The sequence below is a fragment of the Clupea harengus genome, chromosome 2 (genome assembly GCF_900700415.2).
Source record: "Clupea harengus chromosome 2, Ch_v2.0.2, whole genome shotgun sequence".
NCBI classification, from domain to species: Eukaryota; Metazoa; Chordata; class Actinopteri; order Clupeiformes; family Clupeidae; genus Clupea; species Clupea harengus.
The window spans coordinates 21,522,728-21,542,741 of NC_045153.1; the positions used below are offsets into that span (position 1 = coordinate 21,522,728).

At 40.9% G+C, this 20,014-nt stretch overlaps 2 protein-coding genes and 1 long non-coding RNA gene across 3 annotated transcripts in view; 2 read left to right on the forward strand and 1 right to left on the reverse strand.

The window, feature by feature from the left end:
- Nucleotides 1-6,246: 6,246 nt before the first annotated feature.
- Nucleotides 6,247-10,958, reverse strand: zic5 (zic family member 5 (odd-paired homolog, Drosophila)). Its single transcript, XM_012833992.3, has 2 exons — nt 9,760-10,958; nt 6,247-7,726 (listed from the first exon to the last, which is right to left on the reverse strand). Exons 1-2 carry the CDS (start codon nt 10,799-10,801, stop codon nt 7,290-7,292), a joined length of 1,479 nt encoding a protein of 492 aa, XP_012689446.1. The 5' UTR covers nt 10,802-10,958; the 3' UTR covers nt 6,247-7,289.
- Nucleotides 10,959-11,531: 573 nt separating this feature from the next.
- Nucleotides 11,532-20,014, forward strand: part of LOC122133720 — a 48,469-nt gene continuing 39,986 nt past the window's right edge. The window contains exon 1 of the long non-coding RNA XR_006152942.1: nt 11,532-14,368. This is a non-coding gene — a long non-coding RNA (uncharacterized LOC122133720). The remainder of the gene's footprint in view (nt 14,369-20,014) is intronic.
- The window catches only part of zic2a (zic family member 2 (odd-paired homolog, Drosophila), a), a 5,162-nt gene continuing 126 nt past the window's right edge, over nt 14,979-20,014 (forward strand). The window contains exons 1-3 of the mRNA XM_012833993.3: nt 14,979-17,415; nt 18,766-18,929; nt 19,130-20,014. The exon at nt 19,130-20,014 is cut by the window's right edge and continues 126 nt beyond it. Of these exons, the coding sequence (XP_012689447.1) occupies nt 16,440-17,415; nt 18,766-18,929; nt 19,130-19,324 (1,335 nt within the window). The 5' untranslated portion in view covers nt 14,979-16,439 and the 3' untranslated portion in view covers nt 19,325-20,014. The remainder of the gene's footprint in view (nt 17,416-18,765; nt 18,930-19,129) is intronic.

The following is a 20,014-nucleotide window of genomic DNA, read 5'->3' on the forward strand; positions in this document are numbered from 1 at the left end:
GCTGTACCACACTGCAGTGCAAAAAAAAAAACATCTTACGAACAAAACCACTATTCACGCAGGCACAGATGCCATCAACATCCTTTGGCCCCCCAAAATATCAAATCTTGCAGAATTCCTCATCCAAGAAGATCCTGCCAGGCAGAGTCTCAGTGGCTTGTAAAGTTTAAGACCATTCTGTCACCTTGATAAAGCCAGCAGGCAGATTGGCTGGCCAGTGACGCACTGTGGCTGACCCTCAGGGGAATCTTCTGTGGGCTTATCAGCCACGGATTAGATTCCCATTGAATGGAAGGGGATGGTTTGGGGGTATTTAGGGAAGGTGCTCAGCTTTGCAAACTGGTCCACAACAGACCCACACATCTGCTCCTCAAAGTCAGTGTCACTCAAGCCATCTAACTTGTTTATGGAGCTAATAAAAAAAAAATCTCTCTTTTTTTTTTCTCTCTTCCACCTGAGCAACTGATTCTGCTGATTCCCACTTGTCTATCTCTCTCTTTTTTTTGTCCGAGATGATCTGCTCTTCTCCTCTCCAGCTGTGCAGGAATGATTTCCTCCTACCGCATGTTGACCTTTCCTGCAACAAGAGGCACTGCATTCACCGGCAGACCTGTGATGTTGTGGGCTCGATAGTAGCACACCGATACGCCGAGGAGATCAGAATCTGATGCCTCAACAGATGAGGGATACAGAGGGAAGAAAAAAAGGTTTAAAAAAAAAAAAAACACAGCTTGTTCTCAATCGCGGGTCCGTGGTCCGTTTCAGTGCGGGGCCCTGACATATTTCACAGTCTGAAACTAACCTACTAACTTAAGCCAGAGCAAATGATCCTGACTCCAGTGGTGAGTCAATATGAAATGCCAGATTAGAGGATTCAGCACATTGGAGGAAAAGGGAGGTGTCCCCCTTATATTTATGACTGAGATTAGCACCTGAGATATTGCCACCAGCTACAGACAGAAATGTGTGGGCCTCAGTTCAACAGAGGCAGGTTTGTTCTCCTCGACTTCACTGGCAACATCAAGACTGGAGCTATTCCATGATATTTCAACTGCGGACTCATGCACAAATATCAGTGCACACATACATATTGTCATACATTTATGAATAGATCAATCCATGAACACATATGTAAATGCATCCATACAAATGACATACAAACAGATGTACATCCATTTCCCACAGAGATAATAAACAGGACTGGTAAAACGACTGGTAAAAAATGTCCCTTTTGCACCTGCGATGGGCATAGTGGACGAGTTGGGCACCTCTACTGGATGCCCCAGCCCTGTATTTAGAAGCTTTTAAGCAGGCCCTGTCCAACACAAGGCAAACAGTGAGCGGCTTGCACTCTTCTGTGGTTTCTGCCGTCTGGTGTATTGGCCAGGTGGGCCAGGTACGAGGCCCTGGCTCAAGTGCTTGTCCGTGGACGACCTTGCTCTCATCACCCAGCGCTTTGGAAAGCCTCCCAGTCCCGCGGATCCGCTTTTGGACCCGAACCAAGTTTCTATGCCCACAGATGTTGTTGAATGGCCAGATATTATGTCAGTTTCTCCAGGAGACAGGCCAAATGATTCATCTCGGCTGCGGGTAGAGTGTCCTCGCATTGCTGTCATGATAAAAAATTTCAGCCAGCCACATCATGCGATTACCAAAATGAAGAATAGAAGTCCTCATAATGTCTCACCTGACCAACACCTTGTGTACGTATGGCTGTTTTTTTTTTTTTTTTTTTTTAACTGAATATGCTCAGTTAGTGAAAAACTGGAAAAAGAGTCTTTGCCAAGGTACATTTATTTGAAGTCATCAGCTGGGTTGCAGAATTGTCTTATTTTGCTTCTTCTGTCTTTACTGTCAGTGTGATCATATTCATTATCTGGATTCTGAATCTAAAGAATGTCTCTCTGATGCCCTATCATTAAATACCCCACTCTCTACAACAAGAAGCTTAATCATGCAGTCATTCAAATGTACAATATCCAATATATATTTATTATAACATAGTTCCAACTAATTAAGGTGTAGTGAGGCTTTCATTGAGGGGTGTTTCTAGGCAGTAAGGCATTAAGTAGCATCACCTCTCCTTTGATACAAATGATGTTATCCCTAAGGCCATTTCCTCCAAACAGCTTTTGTCTTCAGTCACCATGCATGGCACTGTGTAGCCACAGTTTTAACACTACAATGCATCAATGCTATGGAAATAAATGTATGCATTGCATATTTTTGACAATCATTCTATGAGAGCAGAAACTATTTGGATGACGCACTTGTTTTGAAGGCTGTTCTGTCCTAAAATCTTTCACTTTTTTTTTTGCTCTCGTGCATGGCTGCATACCTCACTAATGAGAAGTCTCGTTTGCTGGAGCAGAGGGAAATCTCTCGTCTTAACGAACTTTTTCCTCCTCTTTTAGCTTGCTCAAAGCCTGTGAATTACTCAACTGAACTGCAGATTAAGACGTCCAAACTCTACTTTTGGGGCAGCGGGCAAATAATACGGCGTCAAAGACAGAAGTCCCTATAACACACAATACCCGCAGCGTTTCTCCTTTTACTGCGTTACAAAAAAATAAAGCTTTTTAGAGCTAATTACAAATAAATGATGATGTGCTCACTAAGTAATTGATTTAATGAAGTTCCTATGAAACTATTAAAACCGGGTATAGGTCAGGCGAGTGCCCCCCCGGAGTGCTCATTGTCGGATGTTTAACTCCTCCAATCTTTTCGGAAAGACATCGGTGCTAATAGGTGAACGCGCAGCTGTTCGAATGGGACTTGAGAGGAACGCGTCGTCCCGAGAGTTCCAAGAGTTGGCTACAACTATTCACCCAGCCGTAATTTAACGGGACATCAAACTTCTTCGACCAATTCATGTATCAAATAGCTACATCGACTACATATTCACAGATCTCATTTCCATCCAAGCGTAGTTCAGTGTTTATCCACCCCCAAAGTAATTACTCTCAGAAATTAACATTTGTTATCAGTTTTGTAAAAGAGAAAGTCGAGGTACATATAGGCTACTTACAGAATGCTGAGTGGAGAGAAAAGAATATTTTCGCTTGAAAGTTTGGTGTTCCGCATGCAATGCAGATTTTAGCTGGAGGTTAACGGAGGGAGTAGTGCACAGCTGCAACGGGATTGTGTTTTCTCACTTATTCTGGAAACTTAAGATAGTAGCCAGGTAGGGTGCTTGAAAGATTTTGGCAAAATGCCTAGATAATGAATATGTGCCCAGTTTGTTGGTCTTCCCTTCCTGACATGCTGCGGTGGGGCAGAGCGGTTAATGTTCTGATTTTAAGAAGTTGGGTAGATTAAGTTTGTACACTGAATGCATTATTGTGAAAACATACACGAATCGAATAGAATCGTGATTATTTACCTCCACAGCCATGTTTGAGCAATGTTACATTTGAAGAGCACTCGTTTTATTTAATATTTTACAGATTTTGTATAGGCTAAACCTTACTTGTATTTTTAATAAAATAAATCACAGCATCCCAGGGAAATCTTAGAGACTCTTGCATTTTTCATATATGTGGTAAAATAGAAATGTATTATAAAAAAAAATCATAATGTTGCTAAATGCGATGCCGGTCGAATGAATACACTTCCATTGGGCTGGTTTACTCCTCACGGGGTTTCAAGTGCCACTAAATGGCCCGGATATGTATAATATTATATAAAACTAAATTACAATTGTAAATATGAACAGAAATTAGCTCTGATTTGTCTGTCTGTCTGGTGTGCAGCCAAGGGACCTGACCTGCAACCTATAGGATATAGATTTAATTAACATTGACTTATGACTTTGATGACACAGAGGGAAGACTTCGCGAAAGACCCTCAAGTAGCTGTTCTGCAAAAAACTTGTCTGTGCTTTTAGTCATTGTGTTTAGTGTTCACACTTCTAAGTTATAAGGTCGAGCACGTATGCCTATCTTTTAAACCTTTCTTTGTCCAAAAAGACATGTCAAATAAACTTTTCATTAATATTAAGTACCCTGCAATACTGTCCCAATTAAGTTGTGCAATTGAAAATTCAATATTTACCATAACAGTTTTGAAAATGATGTTTTTGCTTTGGTATTGGCAAGGAACCTGCTGTCTAATTAGTTGCAGTATTTTGCAGTAGTAGGCCTAACAGGTGAAAGTGCCTGTCACTTAATTAATCACTTAATTCATTCTTAATTCTTAAGTGGCTGCAAGTGTTTATTTGAGAAGGGTGAAAACCCTACAATGAAACCGAGTGATGGGATGACCAGTCACTTTCACTTGTCACCGATGTCTCCAAATAGACATTCCTCTCTGATATGCCTATTCTGCCCAATAAAGGCGGAAAGAGGGAAAGTCGCAGTGTTTCTCTGTGACTTCTGTTTTGTCCTCTGTGAGATGGCGTCTGCATGTCTGCCTTCCAAAGTTACTGATTTGCAGGCTGCATGTTAAGGTAGTCCGTGTAAGTGATTTCCACGGGCTTCTCGCCAAAGGAGAACAAATCGCTGACAAAGGAGAGGCTTTTCAATTCAGCAGCGTCGTTAGGACAACCGAGAAGCATTCGTCAGATAATAAGTTCTACTTCAAAGCGTTTCCCATTCAACGGTGACTGCTTCACTCTTTTATGAAGTTCCCCTTTTCATGCCGAAGGGACTATCTCTTTGGTTATTTTTCATCGTGTTTACTTTCCTCTATTCATGGGGCACTTGTTCTAAATAAATAAAGAAGTTCTCTTACCCCTTCAGTAAATAATGCCTTTGTGCAAAAGATGTGTAGAAGCAACAGTGTTTGTTTCTAATTAAACTTAAAATGGTTTGAGACAAAATATGATTAATTCGGCTGACCTAAAGGCTGAATACATTAATGTGGCATGAAGCCAAAGGTCAAGGCAACTGTATCTTAATGGAGTATTTCTAATGAATCTATTCTTATAACAATACAGTCTGTTTGTGTGCCTTCATTGCCATAGTAATCCGAATGTTTCATGGAAATGCCACCATAAAACCAAAGGCCTTGTTTTCCAGGCTTCTGTTTTTAAACTTTGTTGGCTTTATTAGGTACTTTGGACATCGCAAAAGTGATGCCATGAAAAGCAACAGTGCTTTATTGGGGGATGCGCCTCGTTTGCTTGCGTCTATCAGTTTACCAGTTTGCGGCATCCAACACCAACCACCATGCCTTATCATGACGTAGGCACATAACCCCATGTAGTGGCAGTTAGTGGGTTGTCTTCAACACGTATTCAAATGTGAGCGTCTCGGTAGCCAATTGCCATAGAAATCTTAACGCACCATGGTGATTGTCAAAGCGCAAAGCTCTACTTTGAAGTGGTGCAGGGTTTGCGCTGGTCAATTTTGAATCTATAGGTTGAACAGGGAAACTGTGAAAGTGACATTGTGCGTTTTTGTGCATTTTAATGGAAGAAATAAGTGAAGGATTTGTTTTATAAACTCTGCACAAGAGATCTTTCATTGTCAGGCACCTTTTTATGTTTTATATTTGCCATGAATGATTCATGACGTGCATGCTTTGTGATGCTTTTCATAACAAAGATCATTAGAGGGCTGTGGCTTTTCCCCATTTAAAGAATGCATTCTATGTATGTTGATTGTGAACATATGACAAGGTATTTTGATATCTGGTCTATCTTAAAACTACCTCTCTTTAAAATTGATTTATCTATGTGTTCCATTAACGTATGGCTCAGACATCAGTGCTGCCATGATTAACCTTTTCTGTGTAGGTGTTCCTTTATCACAGAATATGCTCAATATTGTCATAGCACTGTATGCCCACATCTCTTCAATCAAATGAAATGTATTTTTTCCCACTTAGGACACATTGTATTGACCTTATGTTAAAATGTACTCTACAAGAGTAACAATTTGTTTGAAAGACAAAATGTGAGAAATGACTTAATCTGAATCTGAATATGCAAATGACGCCATTTACAAGTTCTTCATTATTCAAGTTTATAACATTTTTATATTTAAAATTTAACATCAAGGACCTCCACTGTCTGAGATGTTTCATTTGTTACCCACGGCAAAAAACAGCACCATGCACCTCAAATAAAAAAAACAGAGATACTACACTGGGCATGCGAAGGACTGATTTTCACATTATACAGCCTATTCAAGTAAAACATTTTTTTTTTTACAGAACACGATAAAAAAGCATCACTACTAATCACCAAAATCAATAATATTATTCTTTGGTGTATCTGTAATTTCAAAACATTTAAGACCAACAAATAAATTACAATGTACAAAAAACAACATCATTGAAAAAACTACAACATTCACGAGCTTCATCAACAGCATTATATACAAATCAGTCAGGGATAGGCCAATCAATTTTACATAGGTTATTTAGGGTCTCCAAGGACATAGTCGTACTCGTTTGCGAGAGATACATTGATGTAATCTGCATAAAATAAACATTTTAAATAGTTCTTAAATATCACAAAATCGTCCCATACACAGAAATGTATAAATTGGAACAAAGTTACAAACCCTTTAAAATCTTTTATTCCCTCCTACACGTGATTGACGGCGTATAAGCCAGTTTGTTTTACTAAGTTGTTCTCACTGTAAACTGACAGAGCTATTATGATGGAATGCATAACTATTAATAGAGAACAGGTATCCCTTAAATTTAAACATAAAAAAAATATAAATGTAAAAGAATTCAAGGGATAATCAGGCCGTTATGAAATCATATCAAGTACAGACATACCCTCAAATAAGACAGCGATAAATAAGACACTGCAGTTTGAGTAAAGGAGATGGTAAGTGTTCCGTTGTAGCCGGAAATATCTACCTATGAGTTAGGTCTTCGTCGTCTCATCCAAGATATTCATGGATGGACATGTTGATAAACCAAACAGCATTTGCTGTTGGTGAAGGGAACAGCAGTGTTTGATATTACTACATATGTTTTGTTTGTACTGACACGCTTAATTGATTTTCACCAATAAAGCTTTAACGCTGACACAAAATGGCTGACAATATTATGACACAATATAAACTACATGACCATTAGTTGTAAGCCACATCAGACGTGAAGTGTGGGTGAGGCGTCTTCGATATGTTTGTACAGCACTGCTGGGCATGCGGGTGGGTTAGATATTGAGGGCAAATGCTCTTCACCAACAGACATCCGCGGCGCTGTTTCACGTTCTTGCCAAACTGAGAAGCCCACAGTTCCGATGGGCAATGACATTTTAAGTGAGAAAGAAAACAGCAAAGAAAACAGAACTCATTGCAAATATAATCCTTGCTCCTCAACAAACACTAGAGCATTGTCCTTGGGTCTGTGTGTCTGTACGAGTCCTCGTCTTCCGAGTCTGACGTTGGCACATCGCTTGAAGGTGTATGGAGATTGTTGGGTCCACCACTCCCTTGGCACACGTACCATTCATTGAGGTTGGTAACCTGAGGTGAAAGGTTGGCCGAACGATTCCTGTGAGACTCGGAGATGGAATCTCCGAGGGTCGTGGACGAGGAGTGGTATGTGGAGCCCGTGTTGGCAGAAGGGGGCGGGGGAGACTTGCAGTGGACTTTCATGTGCTTCCTCAAGGAGCTGGGGTGTGTGTATGACTTGTCACAGCCCCTTACTTTGCAGTAGTAAGGCTTGTCACTCGTGTGGACGTGGGAGTGCTTCTTCCTGTCACTACTGTTGGCAAATTTCCTGTCACAACCGTCAAACTCACATTTGAAAGGTTTCTCCCCTGGAAGAGATGGAAGCACAGAGAGATTAAGTTTTCGTGTATTAACGACACTGGATATTAATTTGACATAGTAGGTGAGGTTACCAAAACTATAAACAGAAAAATAATATTTGGCCCATGGGAGCCTAATTTAAAAGACCTTTTCCATATCATAACATAAACCAAATAAATACCCTATCCATATCTACCCAGCTGATAGATAGATAGATATATAGATAGATAGATAGATTGATAAATAGGCAGATAGATAGGTATATAGATAAATATAGATAGATAGATAGATAGACACAAGACGTAGATGCTTTGGTAACGTAGGCTATCACATCCAGAATAATTGATTCAATATTTGTCTGTGAAGTTCCCCGCGGGATATCCTGCCTGCCGTATCATTCATTACATTTATATTCGCAACCGTTACGCACTCACTCATAAACACCGCACGCTCTACAGTCTTGACTTGCATGTTAACTCCATGTGGGCCATTGACGGACTGAGTCGTCTTGGGGATGATGGCTAAATTCTGCCATTGTGTCCCTTGGATATCATCTTGGATTACATTCACGAGATGAAGTAAACATTGTGCCACACTTCTTATGGACCTATGTCTCTGTGACAACAAGCCATCCTAACAGAGGCCTTGAGTGCATATGCTTTAGTTGGGCATGCAAGGGTTAAGCTAACTGCATGGTGACCCAAAATGTTTTCTATTTGTGTGATGAAGTGACGTGTTTTTCCCCACAACAGCTTTGAGGAAAATGTTCTACCCTATGGTTTCTTTAAAGAAATTAGCCCATTTAATTGTCTTAAATCACAATTCCGGTCACCATGGAGTTGCAGAAAATCGTAAACTAATTCCCAGCATTAGCCTGTGTTAAATAGGCGTTGGTGCACAACATGCATTACAAGCTATGATCAGGCACAGCACGTGTTGCGACATTTTGCAAAAAATACGTAGCTGGGGCGCAGGACCAAGGTTACACACTAAAACAATTATATTTGCACACGTGTGATGTGCAATCACCAAACATATTTTGAAGTAGGAATTTCAAAGATTAACCCTGTGTGGTTGTTTTGCTGCTCGGAAACTCGGTAATCCCATTCCCATCAAGGCTCTTTGCAATGGCGTTTATAAGAAACCTCGTCCTCGAAGTCGTAACCTATAGCTTTGCACGTTACTGGCGCAGACGATGACAAGGTCTGATTGCCGATCTGGTTTTCGCCTGAGTTCATTTTTTGGAGGCATTTGCTTTTTCCTAAATAGGCCAATCTTGAATGCTTCAAGCACATAGTTCCTGAACGATATGTTTAACTAGACAAGTTTGTACAAACATTATTATCTTGTCAATAAAACCATGATACAACTAATTTTTGCAATTATTTTGTTCTTGTTACTGTGTGTACATAATTTAAGGACTCTTTTGTAAGATCAGCCAATGCAATTTAGAGGCTGCAAGGGCCAATGTGCTGCCATCATGCACTGGCCGAACGCTTGTTTATGTTACATACACAAACATATGACATACGATTAGTCACTTTACTATTAACACATTACTGAATTACTAGTACATGGCCACATTACCAACCACAAACTATGTACAAATCACATACACCGGCTGGAATGTCTCTTTTGTGTTTTCGGGTTCGAGATCAAGGAGCCAAATGTTGTCGGTCGCGTAAGTAAAGATTAAACATAAAAAGGCCATGTAGTTGTAACATAGTATCATGTGCCCTCCAGACATATGTTTAAGCTAAAAGTAAGAGCAAAATGCTTACTGGTGTTTATGCGTGTGTGAAAAGTATCTTTGAAACCCCTCGGCATAATCACAAACATGCCCCTTACCGGACTAAACCAATCGTTTCATTTAACTTGTTTTCAACGCTTCTTCACTAATCGAACGTACCAACAGGCTGACAGACGTCCCATTTCGAGGCGATCATCTATCCATACCCTACGTAGCCAAGTTACGCGATCAAAAAGTTTTACTGCGTTATCACAAAACCGTGTCATTTAGTCCGAGCAAACTTTCACTGACCTGTATGCGTCCTCTTGTGAATTTTTAGGTTTTCCGACCGCGCAAACACTTTTCCACAGCCAGGGAATGGGCAAGGAAAGGGTTTTTCTCCCGTGTGAACTCGAATGTGATTTATCAGTTTGTACTTTGCCTTAAAAGCCTTTCCCTCGCGTGGACATTCCTCCCAAAAGCAGACGTGACTGCTCTGCTCCGGTCCGCCGACGTGCTCCACGGTGACATGGTTCACCAGCTCGTGCATGGTGCTGAAAGTTTTGGAGCAGGGCTTCTTTGAAGTTTGCTCCTGATCAATCCATTTGCAGATTAACTCTTGCTTGATGGGCTGCCTCATATATCTCAAAAACGCCCCCGTGGCTCCATGAGGAGCAGAAGCGATGTTCACATTTAAGTTCATGGAGTTGTAGCTGTGGAGTGAAGAAGGTCCATAGTGCTCGGGCCTGTGGCCGAAGTGTTCTGGCCTGCCATAGATGTCCCCCGGTAGACCCAGACGCATCTGCCCGTTGAGAGCATGGTGGTGGGTACCTGGGGCAGCTTGATCGTGAAGTCCAGTAAAAAGTGGATGGGCACCACCTTCCGTGTGCCCATAAGCACCTGTTGGGGAAATGAACATGCCATGGTGATGAGGGGAGGAGGCGGAACTATGCTGGTCGCCAAGTGCATGCATAGCAGAGGCTGAGAGCTCTCTCCTGAGGATGTAGTCCCTGCTGGTTGTGTAGCCTGAGTGGGGGTGAGCCACGGGGAAACCAACTGTGGTCTGAGAAGAAGTGAAAGATGCCGCGGTCTGGGCTTCGTGATGGCTTTGAATGTGCTGAGATGGACTAAGTTTGAGAGCATTTGTCTGTGCCATGTGCTCAGGTCCAAATGGAGTGAGAGCCACTCCGGGGTCGTTGCCCATCTCCCCAGGGTGGAGGTGGGCATGGTGGGAGTGAGGGTGATGCCCCCCTATCCCCGGGAAGCCTGTCATATTCTGATGAGGAAGGGGTTGAGTCGCTGCCAAATCCGCTAATCTTATCGCCGAATTCCTCTTGCTCAAAGGGGGCTCCATAACTACACTGTCATGTCCATCCACACTCTCGGCTATTGTTTTTCCCCCACTACACGTCTTCTAAAACATTAAAATGTATGTATATAGCGGTCTATATAACTTCTTTTGTCCTGCTTCTAACTCTGCTTGCTCCTTTTCCCACTCTGTCCTCAAGCGATTGGCAGAACACACAACAGTTGGAGGACACAGTGGGGAATACAGTTTAGAAATGGCACTGCGGGTATTGGACGGATTTCGGTGACTGGCAGTTAAGAGAACGAAGCGATTGGCTGTCTTTCAGCGCAGAGGCTCAGCGGGGTTCCGCCCCCTCACTCTCTTTATCGCTGTTGACTCCAAAAAGTTGTTCTCCCAAAGTTAGAGGAAAAAATCTGTTTATGCGGCTCTATTTATCTAGACACACACATGTGAAGGTAAAATGGGCCACACACATTCTGAATTGATACATGTTAATAATTGTCCATGGAGTCAGGTTAATAAAATAAAATAATTTGTTTTCAGTAACGTGATAATTAAAAAAAAATGGGATATGTATCAGTTTTTACTGGGTAAATGCTAAATAAAGTTAGAACATGACAAGAGAGAATTAAAAACGTTTTCAAAAGCCTAAATTTAAACCTTTTCCTGCTCAAAACAACTAAAGGAAGTGTACCTAGTGCTAATATAGCCTATATGTTACGCAAACGCCAAAATATTCTTTTGTTGTTCAAGAGATCAAAGAAAAGTACAACCATCCTTGAAAATATGCACCATATAAGTTTATTTTCATTGCTGCAATGATACAATACGTTGAGACAAAGTGTGCGTGACCGAGAAAGTCAAGCACCTCGATTTTGAGACAGGCCTATGTTATTATGATAAGCCTTTATAACACTACGACTTTATAACATGAGCCACATTTCTTCATGGGCAGTATATTGGTTCGACCAATTGGTTCAAACAGACCCCTGGATAAATTGTGTCATCTACATATTTTCTACTTCAATGCCTTTTCATAAATTAGTAAAACACACAGAATAATAAATTATCATTTAGATTTTGTTTTTGTCACACCGACGTCCTGTCTGTTAATTAGGTGAAATAAGTAGGCTATAAAGCACGACCTGCAAACTGAAGAAACAGCCCACATTGTCTACTGAATTTGAAACATTGCTAACCGAATGTACGCCCAAAAAGGTAAAGAACCACTCTTGTATCACACATAACTACAATGTGTCTAACATTGAGACCTGAAAAACCGAAACAAATGCTGCATTTAGCATATTTAACTGTGACCAATTAATTAATTAATTCACTTACATGAATATAAACTATTTGGAACAAAATACAGGTGTTTGTCTAAATTATATAGAGATTATAATACCCATAAACATGGAGTATTCGGGAAATGTATTCGTGTTCAGTAACAGTGCTTACTCTTTATGACTTCAGCCTTAAATGTACCAGGGTGAAACTTGTAAAGGAGTATATTGCTGCACTTTATGGTACCCGCACACGCCCTCTTGTAGACTCCTTGTTGAAATCAGCAGGATGCGTATCTGTCATCGATTTAATATGTCTTAATTCTGAGACGCCTTTGTAATCGATTTATGATATTTGGGTTGGGTATGGAAGTGCTTTGGCAAAGTTTACAGGAATTGAAAATTACCATGAATAGGTTGAATGTTGAATGTCCCCTCTGAAAATCCATTTGAAAATCCATTTACAGTTATAACTACGGGCATAGTGAATAGATATATTACTGAAGATGGTCAAAATGTTTGTAATAGGCTATTTTTCATCCCAGAAAACAACTAAATGCTAATTTCAAAAATGATATTGACAGTATATTTTTTATTTATGTACAATTGACACCCTTCTTTTAAAGATTAGTTGGTTAGCTGACTCCTGTGTCTATCTTTTTGTCTCGGAAACTCCTCAAATAATTATCCATCATAATATACTTCTAATACAGACTCTTTGTGATTAACCATTTTAAGACATGTCTGGGATCATATCATTTTTATTAGTATTATTGAGTTTGTAGGCCTATACAGGATTTCTGCGCCTTGCACCTGTAGCTTAAACAGAATAGGTGTCCTCTCTCTGGATGCTTTCTAGTTGTTTTCATCCCTTAAAAGCATTTAAAATTAATGCCTATTCCTACAAAGAAACAAGTGTAATCAGTATGCTGGTGCCTTCCCTATATGAGCTAGGCATAGCCATCCATCTACCCCATGTTCATCATTGTTGCAGTTCCTCACCATGGTAATATCCAGTGGGAAATTCAACCAGTTTCTACCCTTTGAGGAGAACGTAAAACATTTTCTTCTTCGGCACCATGTCTTATGTTTAATTACACGATAGCCTACTTAATCAACCAATTAAGGTCTAGACCTAATAAACAAAATGTAGGTAAGTTATGGAATGACCCACATCTCTGGCTATGTGATAACTATTCACCAGTGCATGCTGACAGAATGACAAACAGTTCGAAAAAAAACGTGTAGCCAGTGAAGACTTCACATTAATGCCTCCTCACCAGAAAACTGAGACAGCTGAGAAGAACGGAATGTTTCGAAATCATCGTTTTTCATGTGTATGTCTCCAGTCAACTCAACTGCTAAAATCTGCTATATTTGAGAATTACACAATTTCCACTTTAAAATGCTGTTTCTAAAAACTTTCTTTTGAGCAAAACGCCTTTGTTTTAACAGAGGTATATTTTACGCAACCAGTTCCAAGGGCAGCGTATGTGGTCTTCCCGGGTCAGAGGTCAAACGTCCTTGAAACACTCAAGGTCATTTGAGCTAACCAACAATGCGAAAACATATGGATGGTGTCAACTCTATCCACATATATAGAAAGGCCAGCTATATGCCCACTGGGTAATGGGAAACCCTTGTTGTATTTCTGTGACTTTAATACAGACAGTAAGACGTTCACTCAGGATAAAAAATTGTGTATCTGGCTATTGGAAACAGCGTCAATTTCACAAGTGTTTTTTTTCCCTGTCAATTAAATAACTCAGACTTCAGAATCACCAATGTCTATATGGCAAATATGTACTTCAACGCACCGTCTATTATTATCCGTTCAGTTTTATATTTAATCACTGGTAGTAAAGTAGGCTACTGTTAGTAAAACTTATAATATTTTTAGTTTTGTTTCTCCATGGTGCAAATCAGAATGTGTGTCTACCTCTACCCACAGGCCTATTGTGGGCTATTCGGGTTTTTTTCTTTTCTTTTTCTTTTTAATTTCTTTTTTCTTCTTTGTCCAAAGTGGCGGGGGAATGGTTTTTTGTGGTTTTCCACAGAAATAAAGAACTTCTTAGAGGGGTCGGCAGACGCGACTTTGAACTTGGATCAGCTCCTGTGTTCCTGTGGAGAGGGTAGAAATAGTCTTGGAAGAATGGTACACAACGTTCAAGCTGCATGGCTTTGAGCAGAGCCAGACAGAATTCCCAAGTTTTATACGTCTTCCGCCCTATTATTCACTGCTCCGAATGTTTGGAAGCAAAGGGAAGACGAAAGTAGCGTTGGTGTATGTTGGGACGGCAAGCTTGTGAAACTCGAGTTCAATGACAATGTAAGTAAACTTCCTTTAATGTTGCCATTTCAATGACCAGCTGTTGCGGATTCGTTGGCTAATACAAACCCCTGAACCTGTCCTAAACTCGAATTTGATATCAGTGTAGATTATTATAGTTAATTTTTTTGTTGAAAAAAATGTCATAAAATGTGCTATACACTACGGTGTGCGTTTTTGTGAAAATGAATGGGAACGTTATCACGGGGTCCCACATTGTTTGTCTGTTTCATTTCACTTCATAGTGTTCTTACGGACACATCACACACACACACACACACACACACACACACACACACACACACACACACACCTACATACACACTCTCTCACACACACAGTTAGGTTTTAGGGTATGTGCAGTGTTTCAAAGCAGTAAATATATAATTTAAAACAGAAAATATTGGAAAAGCTACTTTAGCTGTTTATAATCTTAAGACACAAATATGGTAATTAGATTGTGTTTGTGTTTGTGTGTGTGCGTGGTGTGTGTGTGTGTGTGTGTGTGTGTGTGTGTGTGTGTGTGTGTGTGTGTGTGAGAGGGGGGGGGGGGGGGGGGGGGGGGGGGGTATCAATAATGAATCGTTATAAGGTACCCTATACCTTCAGGAAAAACATTCAGCGTTAAATCCGAAAAGTGGTTATAGTGTGCAATCCCTTGAATTAATCGTTAAATGTTATACTTCAGTTGAGTAGGGAATGTGGTAGCTACATATTCAGTATCCAGGGTTATGTATTATTGATGCATTTTATGGTGTACAGACAACACAGCGGCTTTAGGCAAAGCAGGTCCAATACAATGTTATTCGTCGAGCTGCTATGGGTTATTAAATTTGTATAAAAACGTTATACGTGTTGGTATAAACTGATGAGTATAGGGTGTCACCCCACACTGGGATTTACCAGAGCCTAAAAGGTTGGCTTGTGTTGAAAATGTCGCAGCGCTTTGCTCTCGGGCAAATGCATTGGCTGCGTAAGCAGGCTGTTACGCTAGATAGGAAGACTTTGGCCGTTTGGACCCCAGAAAGGCAAGTTAAGACAGTTCTCGTAAAAACACGTGCAGGTTATGTACAATTTTCACATCTATACTGCTATAAGGAAAAAGGTATAAACATAGAGGCCATCTATACTCACGTTGCCCGAAGCAGTTGCACGGCCATGTGGAATACTTGGGGGGATATATTATGCATTTCTGTTACGTCTTATCGTGAATTGAATATTGTATTGGTGTGTCTTCTCTAATGTACCCAGCCATAAATCCATTTTCTCTGAATTGCCTTGAAGCAGGCGACTGTTTTATTTGTGCTACATTTGTGGATCTATTTTCATATTTCAACAACTGTGCAACGCGACACACTATTATCACTCGACCAATAATGATTAATGTTTTAAATCAAGGTTTTGGACCACTCGTAAGAGCTTATTTTTTTTCTTGTATCTGTCCGCTGAAAAAAAGCCTTCCCGAAAAAGTAGGCGGTAATTATCAGTGGAAAATGGCGATCAGCTATTAGCCGCTAAAGGGGTACCAACGATTGGTGGGGCACCTGGGATTGATGAGAAGCAGTGGCCAATGAAACTGCGGTAAATGAATGACCGGGCTCCAGTTAAAGGGGGCGTAAGAGGAGGTACTGCCAGTCCACTGAGAAAGAGGGACCCTCCGAGATAAACACAGACAAGCGAAAGAAATAAACATTCCAATCCGAGATGCTGCAAGGATCCGCATTCTGGGTGAGGAAGAACCTATAAGATAATTATTCAATCTCCTTGGTTTTTAAAAAAAAATACCAACAATACTACATTTTTAAGAAGAAAACGCAAAGGGAGCCGCTTCAACTCGTTTCATGGGATTTTGAGCTACAAGTTAAGTACGAGAAAATAGACGTGCTCATTGAGGCAGAATATACACCGTTTTTATACTAGCGGATAATAGCGCTGAACTTCGCCTGATGAAGTGTTTTCGTGTTTGGAAGTTGACACTTCCATAACTGCCGAGGCATTTGATTTATTTTACAACAGATTGAACAGTTGTAAAAAGACTCAATCGAAGATAATTTTCATTTCTTGAGAAATCATGTTACTGGACGCTGGTCACCAGTTCCCTGGGTTGGGAGTTGGCACGTTTGCAAGGCATCATTCAACCAGCGAAATGCAGGACAGAGATTTGAGTTTAGCACAAAATAGCTTCGTCGATACGGCACACATGGGTGCCTTCAAACTGAACCACGATATCTCTCCCGGGCAGAGCTCTGCGTTCACCTCGCAGGCTCCAGGTTACCCCGCTGCGGCTCTTGGTGCGCATGCAGCTCATGTCACATCGTATGCCAGCTCGCCTTTTAACTCAACAAGGGACTTTCTGTTTCGTAGCCGGGGCTTTGCAGAATCGTCTCCGGCCAGCAGCCAACATGCAATCTTCGGCCCCACAGCAGGGTCACTGCATCACTCTCATACAGACAGTCAGGGTCACATTTTGTTTCCCGGGATCCACGACCAGCATGGGTCTCACAGCTCACCAAACGTGTTGAACGGGCAGATGCGACTAGGACTACCGGGGGAAGTTTTCGGGCGATCCGATCAATATCATCAGGTATCCAGCCCGAGGACCGACCCTTACTCTGCCGCCCAACTGCACAACCAGTATGGCTCCATGAATATGAACATGGGGATGAACATGGCAGGGCATCACCATCACCCGGGTGCCTTCTTCCGCTACATGAGGCAGCAATGCATCAAGCAAGAGCTCATCTGCAAGTGGATCGACCCGGAGCAGCTCAGCAACCCAAAGAAGAGTTGCAATAAAACTTTCAGTACCATGCACGAGTTGGTCACCCACGTCTCCGTGGAGCACGTCGGGGGGCCAGAGCAGAGCAACCACATCTGTTTCTGGGAAGACTGCGTCAGAGAAAGCAAACCATTTAAAGCCAAATACAAGTTGGTCAACCACATTCGAGTGCATACGGGCGAAAAACCGTTTCCATGCCCATTTCCTGGATGTGGCAAGGTCTTCGCACGGTCGGAAAATTTGAAGATTCACAAGCGAACACATACAGGTAATTATTTTTTGTTGTTTTAATTGTATTTTTGGCATTACCATGCTGTGTACTGTAGGAGTACTAGCGGTGATTACTGAAATGGATGTTGGGTAAATCTCTGTTTTCAAATGTTGAAATACGCTTGAGTTTTAGGCCTGTCCAGAACGAATGTATTCAACAACGCTGAGAATTGTTATCCGTATTTTCTTAATGGAAATATTTTTAAACTGAAATAAAAGGTAGAAGCATAGCTTTAAATCATCGATGTGGTAGTCTATGTATTTAATTTTATTAGCGTTCACCGCTAATGCGTGTTGAAACGATTATGGCTCGTCTAGTACAGAATAAATGCGATGTTTTGAAACAATGTACTTCATTATGTAACAGACTGTCGAGGGTTTGTGGTTCATAAACTTTAAAACGGGTCAAAGGCGATATGAGGGCTCTGTGCTGGTAGCTCATCGCGTGCGCAGAGAGGCAGTAAATCTCTTCACCCAGTTTAATGTTCGCGTGAACCTACGCTTCCCGCGTTCAGCTGTCTGCGTGTTATGTTCTTCTAACGCAGATCAATACAGTTTTTTTCCAACAAAGTTCACAAACTCGGAACACTACACTGAGTATGGTGAAGTCGAGCGAATAAATAATGAAATCATGTAGTAGGCTACTGTATACTTTCCACGAAAGAACGACGCGGCCTTTTGTTTTCCCACACATTCTATTGACAGTATAGGTGCTAGACAGGCTATTACCAGGATTTCACTTTTTGGGTATTTCCCATTTGAGTGTTTTGGAGCGTTGAATTAGTCCAGGTGTTAATTACATTTTTATAGTTAAAAAAAATGTCTGCACAGTGACTGTACCATTGAGAATGTCAAATAACCAATATAGTATAGACGAATAGGCTACACAGGAATTGCAAAGTATATAACATATTAGCTACTCTATTATCAACTTATTTAAAATGGTTAGAATTTTGTTCTTAGCAAAACATTATGTTTTGTCATTTCAAATAAGCTTTCACTGTGGTGAATAATGGATGTCAACATATATGATGGAACTGAATTTGCAGCCAGACTGTACTTATTCACTAGCCATGTTTTTAGATCTCACAGACCCTCACAACAACTAGGTGCTATTTTCAAAGTTGCATTTCTGGATTTTGATGTTGTTTTCTCTGTCAGTTCAACTGTTTAGGTTAGCCTAATAGCCTATACAACCTTTCGTGTTGACTTTACCTTAACATGAAGGATTAGATTCGCCTAAAACAATCAATACATGGGGTGTGCGATAAAAGGTAATATGAATGTATTTACCATACTTGATTTTCTAATGTCATTAACCTTTGCCTCGTTTTTATTGGTTTTATAGGTGAGAAACCATTCCAGTGTGAATTTGAGGGCTGTGACCGACGCTTCGCGAACAGCAGCGACCGAAAGAAGCACATGCACGTTCACACCTCCGACAAACCCTATCTTTGTAAAATGTGTGACAAGTCATACACTCACCCCAGCTCCCTACGAAAGCACATGAAGGTAAGCTCACCATCCTTTCCAATATTTTTTTCCTAAATATATATTTGGGCCTCCATGACCTGTAGTATGGTTTAGGAGAGGTACTGTGGAACACTTAAGTGTAACTCTCTACCTCGCTTGATTGCAGTGTTGGATCAGAACTTATGCCACGGCACTAGCTTTTGCTGCTGTATTTAAAGTATTACTGTTTCATTTTCCAGGTCCATGAAGCCTCTCCGCCGCCCGCACAAGACTCGTCGCCCGCGGCCAGTTCCGGTTACGAGTCCTCCACACCCCCCGGTCTGGTGTCCCCCTCCACCGAGACGCAAAGCAACAATCTGTCTCCTGCGTCAGCGGTGCACAACAACAACGGCCACAGCAGCCTATCGTCCAATTTCAGTGAGTGGTATGTTTAGGACTGTGGCCACAGCGCAAAACCAATTCAGAAAGCAGCAAGACAAAGGAAGATCCGGGCAGGCTTGTAAAAAGGAACCAATGTATACTATACGAACGCTATTACACTAAGCGCTATAACACGGCACCATGGAGGATCAGCGCTAAACAACAGAGTGATTTGCGCTAAACATGTATAGGCCAACACTATTTTGTAAATAATTATTACACACCCTCTCTCCCAATGGTTGTAATAGATTTTGTCAGTTTTTGGTGTATAGATGTTCCTTCAATGGTAGCTATTTCTCTTACTGGACTTTTTAGTGCACATATTATGGATACAAGTTGTATAATGATGTTAAATATTGTGATCCTGTTGAGGCAAACTGATTGTAACTAAACATCTATAAGCAGGAAGGAGTGCCAAAGTCAACACTTAACTAAACAAGACACAATATTTGCTTGTGAATGTATATTTTAGTTCGCTGGGCTTAACTTGTGACGTTTTGTGCTTTGCAAGTTTGAATTGTGAAATACTATTTGGAAGATTGTGAGGAAAATCAACGTCGTGCCGTTCAATTTTCTGTAACTACAACTTCCTTTTGTAAATATCGACTGCCATATTTATCCATTTGTAATTAAATTATGGTATTTACTTGCTACAGATGAAACAATATTTATAAAGAATGTTTCTTTACTATAAATATGTAAAA

Coding starts and splice junctions, on each gene's coding strand:
- zic5 (XM_012833992.3), bottom strand. CDS start 10,801: ATGGAGCCCCCTTTGAGCAAGAGGAATTCGGCGATAAGATTAGCGGAT. Junction 7,727..9,759: donor TCACAAGAGGACGCATACAG/GTCAGTGAAAGT, acceptor CATCTCTTCCAG/GGGAGAAACCTTTCAAATGT.